Here is a 15,851-nt window from a genome sequence, read left to right as displayed (position 1 = left end):
AAGTGCCATCGAAGCTGCATGTAAGCTAAGGGTAGACCCGACCCTGCCACAGGACTTGAGAGATTCCTGTATGCAGAGAGGTGCCTGGCTGCGTGCGGTGCCGCTGAGATTAATTTATGCACGCCCGTGTAATGGCGTGTGAACGCACAGGCATGCCTGCGTTCGACCGACCACTCCCCTGTCACCACCCACAAACGGCACTTCCTGTCAATCAACATCGAAGGTCTCTGTGGGCTCCATGCGTACTCTGAGAGAGCCCTTACTGTACTCAGCAAACTGTGCGCGCACGAGCAATTCGATGCATACTCATGCGCAGATCGCAAAAATCGTCTTGCACCGTGCGTTCTCTCACTTGCATTGCTTGCTGAATCAGGCCCTTAGTCTTATTTGACCTTTAGCAGAGTGCAGTATGTGAAAAATGTGCAGTTCCCAGTGTTGATGGTACACTGCCACCTGTCGTCTATAGCTGGTATTGCAGCGGATACTCAAATGTTGCAGTTTTCAGTGTTGATGGTGCACTGTCTGTAGTAGGTGTTGTGGTGGGTGCTCACCCTGTCATTAAAAACTAGCAGACAGCATTCAGTGCTCTGCTCTCACTAAAGCAGTAAGAAGGCTCAGCGACCACTTCACTCTCCAATGAAGCAGCATGCAGTTTTATGGGCACAGGGCTACATACTGTATAGACATGGGAAAGAGACTATTCCATTGTGAGTATGACAGACATCATTATATGTGGTAAGTCATTTTGCTGGGCTCAGTGCTCTGTATAACTGCAAGAATAGAAGCGCTGGCTAGGTTTAGAAGGGGTATGACAAATGTAATAATCTATAAGATACATCTGAGGTATCCATCCATATAAAAGTTAACAATCAATAATACAAACATAAAATATGCAAACTGAAAGCTGTCAGTTTGAAAATTAATTTTATTATAGTCACATCATAATATTATAAATTGTAATGTAATATTTTCCAACATGTGGTAAAGAGCGATGTGAATTGGTTAGCGGGCTCTTGTTGAACTTTTCAATTACATATATGATTCAGTTATTCTGTGAATACACAGTGAAGTACTGAAACTGCAGATAATAAATGTTCATTAAATTGGCTATAACGTTATAAATCACTCCATTTATGGAATATTAGTCACCAAGTTCATATACCTGAATTTAGATGGAACATATAGTAACCATTTGCATGTTCTAGGTAGAGTGAGTAAATATCTAGCAGAATCCTCCAGTTGTTAGTAGCAGCATGTATGAGGTTAGTATTGCTGCATAGATGATAAGCAGAATTTGCAACAGTGAAATAATGTGAAAGCAACTAATTTTTAAGCTCTTGCAAAACAGTATGTAATCTAGGCAGCTGTCAGAGTGTGAATGGCGCCAGCGGGGACTTTCTCCAAACTCAGGTAATCAGAATCTGTTAACAACACTAGTCTGGACCAGGTGAATCGGCCAATCACAGGTCAGCTGCTGACAGCAATACAGGCATGGCAAATCCTGCTTGGTGGAGTGAATGTGACGCTCAGTGAGTGTTCTGATGGCAATAAAACAGATGGGGAGTTGTATCAAAGCTTTGAGCAAGATAAAGTGGAGAGAGAAAGTACCAACCAATCAGCTCCTGTCATTTTCAACACAGCCTGTAATATAACAGTTAGGAGCTGATTGGTTAGTACTTCGGAGTCAATTTACTAAGCCTTGGATGGAGATAAAGTACCAGCCAATCAGCTCCTAACTGCCATGCCACAGACTGTGTTTTGAAAAATGACAGTTAAGAGCTAGTTGGCTGGTACTTTATCTCCGTCCATTTTATCTCCAGCCAAGGTTTAGGGGCCGTATAAGGCCCTCGGAGTCATTTGGTCTTGCCCTTTGAGCTTTTTTCTGCTAGCCTCATCTGGCCTGCACGGTGCCTAGAATGGCACCCTGCAGCCAGAATCTATACAGCAGTGCTGCCTGGGGTGTCCTTAGGACGCTTCAGACAGTCACACCGCTGCCCTTACAGATCCCCGGAGCATCCTCAGTATGCTCCAGGCATTGCTGTAATCACTGGCAATTGTGGCCCTGCCCCCTTGTGACATCACATGGAGGGAGCATGGCCTGCACCTGGCCAGCGAATAATGTTATATACTGTATATCAAAATAGCTCTCGGCAGAAAAAAGGTTTCCCACCCCTGTCTTAGTAAATAGACCCCTTAATCTCTCTCCACTTTATCCATACTTCTTAATTTCAGCATCCGGGTTTTCGTTGACCATAGGCACGTGCACCTAGAAAAGGGGGCATGGTCTCACTGTAAGGGGGTGTGGCCTTGCTGTAAAGGGGCATTGCCTCACAGCTCATTGACAGTTCTAATAGTGCTTTAAACTACAACTGAGGTTGGTGAAAAAACAAAAGTAGACTATAAATAAAAAGCATATGAAGGAGTTAATTGTTAAACTGCTACTGATCTGTAGTTAATGCAGGACAAAAATACTTACATTGGAACACAAAAGCTAAGAGACTCATCAAAGTACTTCCCATCAGGACAATTACACCCTTCAACACACTCATCAGTGCAGACCTCTCCCAAAGAAAGTGAAGAACAAGTCCGACCGCAGAAAGAAGAGCACTGGTGGTACAACATCCCATACCGACATATAACGCCTAGAGAACAGAAGTCACATAATAATTTAGATAACTATACTAAACCAATTAGACCTAATTTTTACATGGGGTATTTAAAACAGATAAGTATTTGGACTAATGATACAGTCACATTGGTCATTACTACAAAATGATAATTTCTGAAAATGTTACTCCATTATTCCTTTCATCCTTTTTTGCTAATTGAAAAAAAGATGGAACCACTATCAATTACATACACAAATGACTGATTATTGATTTAACTAAGATGTGATTACTTTCCTAAAGTGCAAACTTTAAGAAAGTGATTCACTACAGAAAACTAAAACTAGGCATATATTTATCATTAATGTCTTTCTTTTAATACCAAACAGATCAAACTTATGTTTGCTTGGTAGCTGTTTGGAAATAATGTATTGCCATTTTATATTTGATCTAAGTTTCTATGCCACTATGAGACAGAGTAATGTATACTGACAACTGTGTATTATTGAGCTGAGTAATATACATGAAATAACTAGAGATGTGCGGTTTGGTTTTCCTGAAAAATGAACACACCCAAACTAAGGGGTTCCAAGTCGAATAGAGTCCCAGTCCGGAATCACTTTGGGATTTCGAATGGAACCGAGTCCCGTCTCAGGTCTTCTTACAATTTGGATTTTGGGTTTATAAACTGAACTTGGGTTTTGGAATGCATGTAAACAGGTCCAAATTACAAGATTTTTGCTGTTTTTGACTTTTTATTGATTTTAAAGGAATCCAGTAGAGACTAACAGATTTGTAGACTTGTTCTGTAACTATTTGCGGATTCACATACTGAGCAGGAGAAGTCATATCACAGCAGCTCAACTGTCTACATTTTCAGCTTTTTGACCTGTACATTTCACATTTGGACACTGTCCTAAAGATGGGGGAGTGGTTTCAGCCTTCTGTAATGTAATACTAAGGTAATAATTTTTTAAACATTATTTATTTTATTAACAGAACCATGTATATCAGAGCCATTCTTGTCTACTTTTGAGACCTTCATTTCTGGGAGATCCTTGAGGGGAAGTCCAAGAGGTAAGTTCAGGCAGTGTGATTCATCATCATCCCTACCCCGTTTTGCAATGAACAATTTATCCTCAAGCCCCGCCCTTGCCCATTTCACTAGGGAAGTGGGCTAAATCTTATAGGGTTCCCTGCTTTCTCAAAAGTGTGGGAGAACTACCCTTAAATGCAGAAGTCTCCTGGACAATCCAAGAGTGGACAAGAATGCAGATAGAGTGTGTTTATTCATACTGGAACATATGACCCAGCCACCCCACAAATATGGTGAATGTGCCACAATGTGCTGCAACAGCTCTACCCACTCTCTTGTGCTGGGCTTACACGATAATGGGCATGAGTGGTAACAGCCAAGGTCGTGCTCACCTGCACTGTTCTTCTAAAGCAATAGTGCTCAACATGTAATTTTAGCAGTTTACGAGTAGGATTTTATATTGGCGGTTTAGAGCTCCTTTACGGTTAAGTCATATTAGTACCCAACTAAATTAGTTGCTAATTATGGCATTTATATAGAGAAACTCTTTCTTTTTTTGATGTACAGCATAAGTAGAACACTAGTTTAATTCACTTTGCAGAAACTATAGCCAAAATGTTTTCAGGCAATAACAGTAGAACAACTTCAATATTGCTCTAAATCTTTTATATTTAAAGTTACATAGACACAAATAATGGACACAACTTTTCATAAGAGCATTATGTGTTATTACTCACCACAAAAGGAAACATGAGATCTGAAGTTGACAGTGACACCATGCTTGTTGCAGATGTAAGCGTAGTGTGCCAGTGCATTGCACAGACAATTACTGCCACACTTACATGCATCAAAGCGGCACAGTTGGTAATACAATCCTGGGTTCACAAATGCATGGCACTCAGCAAATAGTTCTTGATTGAGAACATCACAATTTGTTGCATATCCAACTGGAAAAGAGTATATATAGTATTTAGCAATTGATAACTATAAACTCCTGAATAGTTACTGAAACACAGTCTCCTACATAACTGTCCTGTGAGATTCAAAAATTGATGTAAATGTTCTTGATGTCTCGCAATATGTTCCAAACTTTATAAAGTATGTGAGCTTTAATTTCTTATCTATTCTTTTCCTGTTCACATTATTTTATATGCTTGGTTCTTTTTACAAACAAAATAATATTTCATGGAAAATACAGACAAAATGTTCATGTAGGCAAGCGTTTATTTTCTGTTTAAACACAAGCCGTAAAACATAGACAGGGGGTAATATAAATGACAAAAATTATACAGCTTTTTCAACTTTTAGGCAATATCCATATCCATACATATGTCTACATTTACAGCGTGTATAAACTGCCCTTATTTTTCTCCTGTTTCATGAGATCAACCCATATTCAAGCAATTTTTGCAAACGTCTGTTGTATAATTACTATTTTCTTATCATATTGTAATTTAGCAGCTACTCAGGGAATGAGGGAAAAGGAGCAGAGGTGACTTGTGCGTCTGGTCCTTCTAGTCTTTCTTCTAAACTATATTGATTTCCAGTCTGTATATCTGTGTGGAAGCAATCAAGATCAGAGCTGGACATTCCTCAGATGCAGCAACCCAACCCTGCTGCTTCATAGGGATGAGAGAGTGGAAGTTTGATGCTTGGTTATGACATCATAGCTAAGTGCCACAATTCCAGCATGGGGGAACAGTGCTGTGTGTGGGGGCAATATAGATGATGACCATTGGTGCCTTAAGCAATCGCCTAGGTTCATCTAATATTAGCACTGGCCCTGGAAGCAATTTATTTGTACATTAAGCATCAAACAGTTTGAAAGTGACATTTGAGGCTAAAGTCCTTTGAGCAATTGTAGTTTCAGGATTGATTTATATTGGAGCAAATTCAGTCAAGCAGTTGGTCTATATGGGAGCAGAATCAATCCAGAAGCTGATTAATATGGGAGCAAAGTTAAATAAAGAACTGGTCTATATGGGAGCATGTTCAATGTAGGAGCTGATTTATACAACAATATGTTCAGTCCAGGACAGGCCCGGATTTCCCACAAGGCAACCTAGGCGCTCGCCTAGGGCCCCGCGAGTCCCAAGGGGCCCGCGGATGGGCCCCTCCAAGAAATCTGTCCGGTTAAAATGCTCCCAGAGGAGCACTGTGCGAGTACTGCGTGATGTCATGATGTCACGAGGACCCGCTTATACTCCCAGAGTCCCGCTGCGGCACCGCTTTCTGCAGAGTGACTGTGCATAAGAGGGAATAGGAGGGTTACCGGGTTCTCCGACCAGCCCCATCCAGCTCCAGCCCACACCCAGCACAGCAACCTCGCTTGCAGCTTGCCACCAGCAGCACGCATCGGTGGCACCCAGCGAGGAGCAGAGGGACAGGCCAAGGCAGAGTCTGGCTGAGTGAGACAGTGACCGAGGATCCAGATCTCAGGGAATCACAGCAGCCAGGCAGGTAGGGTCCAGTACAGTGCTATTCTCAAGTACTCTAATATAGATTGACTTATGTAGGATTTATTTTTTATGGTAGGTGGGGTCTGGGAGGTGGATAGGACTGCCTTATATTACAAGCATATAGTAATATACATTATGATGATCATGATATTATTAGTACATCAATCCAGGATGATGGTATTTTTATGTTAGGTACTTGTAATATACTTGTACTATAATGCAGTCCTGTCCACTCCCCACCTACCATTAAAAAAATAAATCCATAGTGCACTTTAAAAAAAGGGGAGGGGTGTAATGGTGATGACTCATCCCCATCATTGTACTCAGCTGAGCACAGTCACATACAATACTGGGCATGGCCACACCACAGCCCCCGCTGTAGATGCCACCTCGCAGCCACCTTCTAATCCTTAGCACTCCTCAGGCTTATGTGATGTATTTAATGGATGACGAGGAGTAAAATCTTAGGTATTAGGTTTAGTTTGGGATATAGTATTAGGGATAAGGTATTAGGGTTGGTATATCAGTTTGGGTTATGGCATTAGGGATAAGGTATTAGGGTTGGTGTATCAGTTTGGGTTAGGGTATTAGGGTCAGATTAGGTGTTTGAGTTGGGGTATTAGGGATGGTGTAGGGTTTAGCAGTTAGGGTTTTAGGGTTAGAGGTTATGGTTAGGGTCAGGTTTGAGCTTATGGTTGAGTTAGGGTCAGCATTAGGGTAGGGACGCTTTGCATGAATTAGGAACGCAAATAAAGTGCTATGGATTGTTTGAGGGAGGGGGGCCCCAAACTGGTATCTTGCCTAGGGCCCCATGAGGTCTAAATCCGGCTCTGGTCCAGGATCTAATGTATATTACAGCAAGTTCAAATCAGGTGCTCATCTACAGATTTTGTTGTAGACCTACAAAAGGCTGCAGTTAAGGAGAGATTATATCATATTGGAAATTACTTAATTTACCAAAAGTATACTGTTTTGTCTGCAAGTTACAGTGGCCACCTATGATCCTGAGGTAATCACTCTCAAAAGAAGTTTGGAAACAGCACTTACAAAAGCTAAAGGTGGATTAACCTCTTAGGTACTGTACATTGATAAAAAACCACTAAGGAGTATCCATTTGGAATTAAAAGTTCCCATGGGGCGCATAATAAGTTCCCAAGGGGCGCATAGCACTGCTCTTTTATACTGGAGTGCATCTATTATAGTTTGCATGCCATAGAACATACTTTAACCCCATTTATTTTATTTACTCTTCTTATGTTCTCATAATTGTGAAAATTAACTTTTGTACTAATTACAATGGAGAGGACAGTGGTAATCAATTGATAATAGAAGAAGGATGGTTTTACTATAAGCATAATGAGAGGATTTTACCTTAAAGGTCGTCAAGCTACGGAATTCATTACCACATTAGGTGGTGATAGAAAATTCACTAACAGAATGTCAAATATGGATTGGATGCCTTTCTTACCAGAAGTATTATCTGCAGCTACAGTTAATGGAGTTCATGATTGATCTACGGAATTTATTTAACCACCATTTTTGGAATCAGCAACAAATTTGTCCCCCTATGTGGCTACATTGGTACATGTCCGACCTTTATTCTGTCTTCCTCTTGACTGACAGTTAAGGTGGGTACAGACTAGAAGATATGTTGCCCAATCCAGCCTACATATCGTCCACATCGGCAAGTGTGTACCTACTATGAGCGACCTCCACAATCCCACGGGTTTGTTCATCACGTGGACAGATCGTTCCTACGTACATGCAGCTCAATCTGTCAATTTGATGAACGACCCCATACTTGTGGATGCGGTTGGTGAATGACATATCGTGTGATCGTTCACCAGATCGTGCGATGTCAAACGACCGCACAATATGTCATTCACTGCATCGTGCATCGGCCGGGTACACACATTGTGTAATGTGTACCCGGCTTTAGAATTTACAAGAGTTGAAGTTGATAGATATGTCTCTTTTTGCAACGTTCATGGTTTGCCATTATTGTACTCAGCAATAGTGCCAGGTTATCTACTCTTAAGCCTGGTACACATTACAGGATGTGTGTACCTGGACAACGAACGATGCAATGAACGACATATCGTGCGGTCATTTGACGCAGCACGAAGGTGAATGACCGCACGATATGGCGTTCACCAGCCGCATCCACAAGCATGGGATCGTTCATCAGTTTGACAAATTGAGCAGCATGTAGGCTCGATCTGTTGATGCAATGAAATACGCCGCGGGAGCGCTCATGGTCGCTCATAGTGGGTACACACTTGCCGATGTGGATGATATGTCGGCCAGATCAGGTGACATATTGTCTAGTGTGTACCCAACTTTACTTGAACTCAGCACTATTACAGATGTCCAGATATTATATTCAGATTATACAGTATATGAGTGGGTTTACCATTTTGAAGATTAGTGTCACATGGATCCATTATTGGAATATTTACTGGGGTTAAACAGGCTGATGATATTTTCCAAGCATTGGCGTGTAGCTGCGGAGTTCCTTCAATCATACCTGCCGGAGAGCTAAGGACATATGGAAATATGTTAGAAATACATAGATTTAGATACACTACTGATATGTTGCCCCATATACTGTACTGTAGTTGTTCAATTCACTACACAGTATGAAATGTATCTAGGGACCAGTAATATGGAGGATGTTATATTACAAAATTAAAATAGTAACATGACGATGCTGATGAAAAATGCAGGGGTGGCTTGAGCTATGTGATAAGTGACAGAGCCGTAACTAGACTTTTTGGTGCCCTGTGCCAGAGAGAGCATTGGCACCCCCCTTCATTTTTTAAATAGGGACATAAGATAGTGCACCTGAAAAAGGGCCATGGGGAAGGGCCAGGAGAGAGATAGGAGAGGCCAGGAGATGCTGGGGATAAAAGAGGCGAAAGCTACAAGTGAGAATGATAATAAACAGATAATTGACAGGCACAAACAGCGCCCCCTGCCCTGCAGTGCCCTGTGCCATGGCACTGGTCGCACTACCCTAGTTACGGCCCTGGCAAGTGATACAATGTAACAAGCATCAGTATTGCAGACTTAGGATAAGATACAGTGGGCCAAATGTAATAGGTAGTCTGTTTTGGTAAATTGCGAGTTTGGTGCTAAACTCGCAATTTTTCACAACTCTCCAATGTAATAGGGTGTCTGTTCACTAAAACCCGCATTTTTCAGAGTTACTAAAACTCTCCATTCTCAAACTCGCATCCAGATATTTTCACATTGAAAACAATCAACTCGCCCAATGTAATAGGGTGTCTGTTTCAGACTCGCAAAAAAAAAGATTACCAGAAGTCCCCAAATAATAGACCTGCTTCAGGCTAGCGAGTACATCCTGAGCAGGTCAGATTAACACAGAAACATGCACATATCCATGAGATATGTACATGTTTCTGTGTGTACTTATGTTAAATGTTATAAAATAAAAAAAAATTACGTGCACCCCCTCCCCAAAAGCATAACCAGCCCCGGGCTTTATAAAGCCTGTTCTGGTTCTAAAAATACAGGGGCCAAAATGCGTAGGGGGCCCCTGTATATTAACAACCAGCACAGGGCTTTGTTGAGCTGGTCTTGGTTCTGGAAAATCAGGGGACAAAACGAGTAGGGGTCCCCTGAAAATTCCCGAACCAGCACCGAACTCTTTCTAGCAGGGGGATAATGCCACAGCCAGGGAAAACCTTTCACCGGTTTCCCCGGCCAAAGCATTATCCCTGACTGCTAGTCAGCCCAGGCCGGGGATCCCTGGGGAGTTGGGTACCCTCCCAATAAAGGGGTACCCCTCTCCAGGGCACCCCAGGCACCCTAGGGCGGTGGGTGCCGGGTTGATAGTGTAAAGTGAAACTGTAAAATTAAATTTACCATATTGTCTTTATTTGTAGAACCACAAGTACTAGCAAGCCTCCCCTGCATGCTGGTATTTGGAGAACCACAAATACCAGCATGCGGGGCATTACGGGCCCGCTGGCACTTGTAGTTCCACAACTAAAGAAATACGTAAATAAACAAACTTACACCGTGAAAGTATAATTTTAATAAAACATACATGCACACTCACACATACTCACCTAGTATCCGAAGTAATCCATAGGGGTGTACCTGAAAAAAAAATCCATACTCACCTCTCCTATGCGTAGATCACGTCCTCTTCTCCAAGTAGGCAATCCAGGGGTTAAAATAAAAAAACGAAAAAAACCCGATCCATGCCGGACACAGCAAAGGTATGTGTGTACACATACCTTTGCTCCGCGTAAATGACCGGGGCACACGTGTGCCCCGTCAGTGCAGGGGCCGCCAGCCAATCAGGGAGCATCTCCGCCGGAGCAGCTCCCTGATTAGCTGAATGCTGCCAGCCTCTGTCTCCCATAGACGTCCATGGTGAGAAATCCGATGGGAGCCGCTACATAGTAACCGCAAGATTAATTGATGTTAATCTTGTGGTTACATCAATGATACAATGTCGCGAATCAGGGAGCTGCTCCGACGGAGATGCTCCCTGATTGGCTGGCGGCCCCTGCACTGAGGGGGCACACGTGTGCCCCGGTTTTTTACGCGGAGCAAAGGTATGTGTACACACATACCTTTGCTGTGTCCGGCATGGATCGGGGTTTTTTTTGTTTTTTTATTTTAACCCCTGGATTGCCTACTTGGAGAAGAGGACGTGATCTACGCATAGGAGAGGTGAGTATGGATTTTTTTTTCAGGTACACCCCTATGGATTACTTCGGATACTAGGTGAGTATGTGTGAGTGTGAGTGTGAGTGTGAGTGTGCATGTATGTTTTATTAAACTTATACTTTCATGGTGTAAGTTTGTTTATTTACGTATTTCTTTAGTTGTGGAACTACAAGTGCCAGCGGGCACGTAATGCCCCGCATCCTGGTATTTGTAGTTCTCCAAATACCAGCATGCAGGGGAGGCTTGCTGGTACTTGTGGTTCTACAAATAAAGACAATATGGTAAATGTAATTTTACACTTTCACTTTACACTATCAACCCGGCACCCACCGCCCTAGGGTGCCGGGGATAGCCCCGGGCTATCAGTCTAGGCCTGGGGTGCCCTGGAGAGGGGTACCCCTTTATTGGGGGGGTACCCAACTCCCCAGGGATCCCCGGCCTGGACTGACTAGCAGTCAGGGATAATGCTTTGGCCGGGGAAACCGGTGAAAGGTTTTCCCTGGCTGTGGCATTATCCCCCTGCTAGAAAGAGTTCGGTGCTGGTTCTGGAATTTTCAGGGGACCCCTACTCGTTTTGTCCCCTGATTTTCCAGAACCAGGACCAGCTCAACAAAGCCCTGTGCTGGTTCTTAATATACAGGGGCCCCCTACGTATTTTGGCCCCTGTATTTTTAGAACCAGAACAGGCTTTATAAAGCCCGGGGCTGGTTACGCTTTTGGGGAGGGGGTGTACGTCATTTTTTTTTATTTTATAACATTTAACATAAGTACGGATCTCACTGATCTGTGATGGCTTCTCTAAAACTCGCACCTTTTAATGCTACTCGCATTAAAAGGTGTCAGTTTACATAGTCCTAAACTCGCCTGCACTCGCAAATGCAGTAGCCTCGAGCTGAAAAGTTTGCAGGCTATTGAATTTGCGAGTTTCAGTACAAACTCGCACTTTCTAAAAGTGCGAGAAAGTGCGAGTTTGTACTGTTACTAAAACAGACTACCTATTACATTTGGCCCAGTACGTCACATTTCCCAAAATGTTTTTATTTTTATAGTTTTAAAATGTAAAATATTCTCACAGAAAGTCATCTCTTAGATTCCCATTAAATGTTCCACATAGGCCCAGTGTTCTCCTCTTCCAGGCACTATTGGCTTGAATATAAAGCCTGTCTCCTCCTTTAGCAAACTGAATTCTTATTCCAAATGTAGTCTTCAGCTGCACAAACATTGAGGACAAATTCCGAACCTCGATAACACCTGTGGAAGGGGCACATCCCTTTTTAAAATTAAAAGCTGCAGAAATCTATTTATTAGTAATTATTTAACATTAATAGTATTTATTGCAATAGTTTTTTCAAATAACAGGATACAAAGGAAAAAAGGGGGAAGCAGAGGGCTACAGCAAGGGAAGAGTTGGAAAACTCCAGCATAGGTTAACAAATTTCTGCACAGAATATAATAAAGTACAACAAATAAGCATTGCACAATACTTCAGTCTTGTGGGTTTTCATATAAATAATAATATAAATGTCTGTTACAGAAAAATGCATGGGTCAATGTACCCTCTAGTGTTGATAAGGAGAATACAATGCCTAAGTAATATAAGGTTTCCAAGCATACAGCCACTATAGGGCAGACATGTGCAATAAGTGACTATTTTTTTTCGCTGTGAATAAAAACCTTCTTTGTGTTATTGTACACATTTCAGGTATGGTTGGCTGCAATTCTATTCTAGTGTAGGGAATGTGGTGTAATACTAGTGATTACAAAGGTCGAAATGAACCTATTTGTCCATCAACCATTTGTTATTTGTTGTGCATAAGCCTTGGACAACCTCTATAAAGAAATACAAAGTCCTCACCTCTCACACTGTTACCTTCTCACCTCTCACACTGTTACCTCCTCACCTCTCACACTGTTACCTCCTCACCACTCACACTGTTACCTCCTCACCTCTCACACTGTTACCTCCTCACCACTCACACTGTTACCTCCTCACCACTCACACTGTTACCTCCTCACCTCTCACACTGTTACCTCCTCACCACTCACACTGTTACCTCCTCACCACTCACACTGTTACCTCCTCACCACTCACACTGTTACCTCCTCACCTCTCACGCTATTACCTCCTCACCACTCACACTGTTACCTCCTCACTTCTCACACTGTTACCTCCTCACCTCTCACACTGTTACCTCCTCACCTCTCACACTGTTACCTCCTCACCTCTCACACTGTTACCTCCTCACCACTCACACTGTTACCTCCTCACCTCTCACACTGTTACCTCCTCACCTCTTACACTGTTACCTCCTCACCTCTCACACTGTTACCTCCTCACCTCTCACACTGTTACCTCCTCACCTCTCACACTGTTACCTCCTCACCACTCACACTGTTACCTCCTCACCTCTCACACTGTTACCTCCTCACCACTCACACTGTTACCTCCTCACCACTCACACTGTTACCTCCTCACCTCTCACACTGTTACCTCCTCACCACTCACACTGTTACCTCCTCACCACTCACACTGTTACCTCCTCACCACTCACACTGTTACCTCCTCACCTCTCACACTATTACCTCCTCACCACTCACACTGTTACCTCCTCACTTCTCACACTGTTACCTCCTCACCTCTCACACTGTTACCTCCTCACCTCTCACACTGTTACCTCCTCACCTCTCACACTGTTACCTCCTCACCACTCACACTGTTACCTCCTCACCTCTCACACTGTTACCTCCTCACCTCTTACACTGTTACCTCCTCACCTCTCACACTGTTACCTCCTCACCTCTCACACTGTTACCTCCTCACCTCTCACACTGTTACCTCCTCACCACTCACACTGTTACCTCCTCACCTCTCACACTGTTACCTCCTCACCACTCACACTGTTACCTCCTCACCACTCACACTGTTACCTCCTCACCACTCACACTGTTACCTCCTCACCTCTCACACTGTTACCTCCTCACCACTCACACTGTTACCTCCTCACCTCTCACACTGTTACCTCCTTACCTCTCACACTGTTACCTCCTCACCTCTCACACTGTTACCTCCTCACCACTCACACTGTTACCTCCTCACCACTCACACTGTTACCTCCTCACCTCTCACACTGTTACCTCCTCACCACTCACACTGTTACCTCCTCACCTCTCACACTGTTACCTCCTTACCTCTCACACTGTTACCTCCTCACCTCTCACACTGTTACCTCCTCACCACTCACACTGTTACCTCCTCACCTCTCACACTGTTACCTCCTCACCACTCACACTGTTACCTCCTCACCTCTCACACTGTTACCTCCTCACCACTCACACTGTTACCTCCTTACCTCTCACACTGTTACCTCCTCACCACTCACACTGTTACCTCCTCACCTCTCACACTGTTACCTCCTCACCACTCACACTGTTACCTCCTCACCTCTCACACTGTTACCTCTCGTTTATAGCCTAATGGTAGCAGAAGAGTACAGGGGCAGAGGCAGCTGCTTTTATTACAATGTTTCATCTGTACATTAGGAGATTTCATTTGCTTTAGTTTATGTGCACATATGATCATGCATTTTGAATAACTTTAACTAAATGAATCAATGTAATATTAATGACTACTATAAATCTAATCAGGCAAACTGCCCACTGTTTAGAAGAGACAGGATGTTCATTGGATTAAACATATTATTGATTTAAGAGCATTTGGTAGGGAAAAAATAATCTGACAATACAAACGTAACACACTTGCTTATTTGTATTTAGCAGCATCTCAGAAGCACTATTCCCCCCCCCCACACACACACACACACACACACACACACACATACACACACACAATTTAAAAATGAAAAGAAATTGCATAAATATTACCTATTATTGATAAAGGAATTTAATTTGGAATCAGCTTCATTTAGCAATTAACTTTTATTAAAATTTTTGCTGTAACAACTGGCACACTTCTCTCTCTGTGGCAACAAACTGTGTTCAGTATATGTATTTATAACAGCGGTCAGGTTACGGTACCATACCAAATAGTCTCCATTTTTGTTCTGTGACCTGCGACTTTTAGAAACCGGTTATCAGGTACAAGGAGTCATTGAGCTGCATAGCATGGGTTCAAGATAATCACTGTCACTTATTTATGGCAGCAGAATATGTGCAGTGTAAAGAATTAAAAGAAACTCTGACCAACCTACCAAGTGGTTTTATTATCCTGCAGTGCAGATACTATCAATACTAGAAGTTCTTGGAAACTCTTAAATGGTACAAGCATCAGAAGCCCTTCCTAAACAAAAGCTAAAGAGAAAGTTATATGGAAGATGGAAGCAACAGATCAACAGAAGAGTTGCTACTACCTCCAAACATTATACCCCTAAAGTCTGCCTACTATAAGCGGAAGTTTGAATATATAGTAAATAAACAGTGATATATTCTCTGTATACTCAACCAGACCAGCCTATTCTCTACATGCATGCATGTTTGCCAACAGAGGAAATCTATTTTCAAGTATGTCCTGCTGCTTAGCAGGTGAATCTTTGCCTACCATGTGTGATGCAGACATACATAACATCACTGCACTTACATAATGTAACATGCATTACAGGCAAACTCATAGCCAGATCATGTATTATGAATCATAGGCTCCCAAATTAATCTATCCCATTTTTCTAAACATAGTTGAGGAGGGGCCCGACCTAGCATGTTGGCTAGTGCCCCATAAACCCATAATCCGGCTCTGGACTAACTGGCAGCTACAGTATCAAAGCTGAATGGCTGCTTCTAGGTAGGTAGAAACAATCAGCAAAGACAAGAGGACATGAATAATGGTCATGATCATGGAGTATTGTACTGTAAACGCTCCTCAAGTATAATAACTTAAAAGTCATACAAAAAAGAACAAATGTTGGAAATAAAGTTGAATGCATAGAGCAAAACAAGCTATTCGTGTACACTTGGTCACTACTGATAATCAAGGGCCAAAAGCTTGCTCAAAATCTTGCACTGTCCCTGGAAATCAGTGATAGTTGTAAGATA

General features: G+C 42.6%; 1 protein-coding gene across 2 annotated transcripts in view; it reads right to left on the bottom strand.

Annotated features, from left to right (window-relative positions):
- Positions 1-15,851, bottom strand: part of OTOGL (otogelin like) — a 259,839-nt gene that overhangs the window by 180,147 nt on the left and 63,841 nt on the right. For both annotated transcript variants that reach the window (XM_088453706.1, XM_088453702.1), the window contains exons 17-20: positions 11,879-12,056; positions 8,515-8,639; positions 4,380-4,589; positions 2,477-2,642 (exon numbers count right to left, since the gene is read on the bottom strand). In XM_088453706.1, coding sequence (XP_088309832.1) covers positions 2,477-2,642; positions 4,380-4,589; positions 8,515-8,639; positions 11,879-12,056 — 679 coding nt within the window. The remainder of the gene's footprint in view (positions 1-2,476; positions 2,643-4,379; positions 4,590-8,514; positions 8,640-11,878; positions 12,057-15,851) is intronic.

The sequence above is a fragment of the Taudactylus pleione genome, unplaced genomic scaffold (assembly GCF_031769625.1).
Source record: "Taudactylus pleione unplaced genomic scaffold, aTauple2 ptg000040l, whole genome shotgun sequence".
NCBI classification, from domain to species: Eukaryota; Metazoa; Chordata; class Amphibia; order Anura; family Myobatrachidae; genus Taudactylus; species Taudactylus pleione.
Note: the sequence above shows the minus strand (reverse complement) of the source record. Positions and strands in the feature narration are given on the sequence as shown.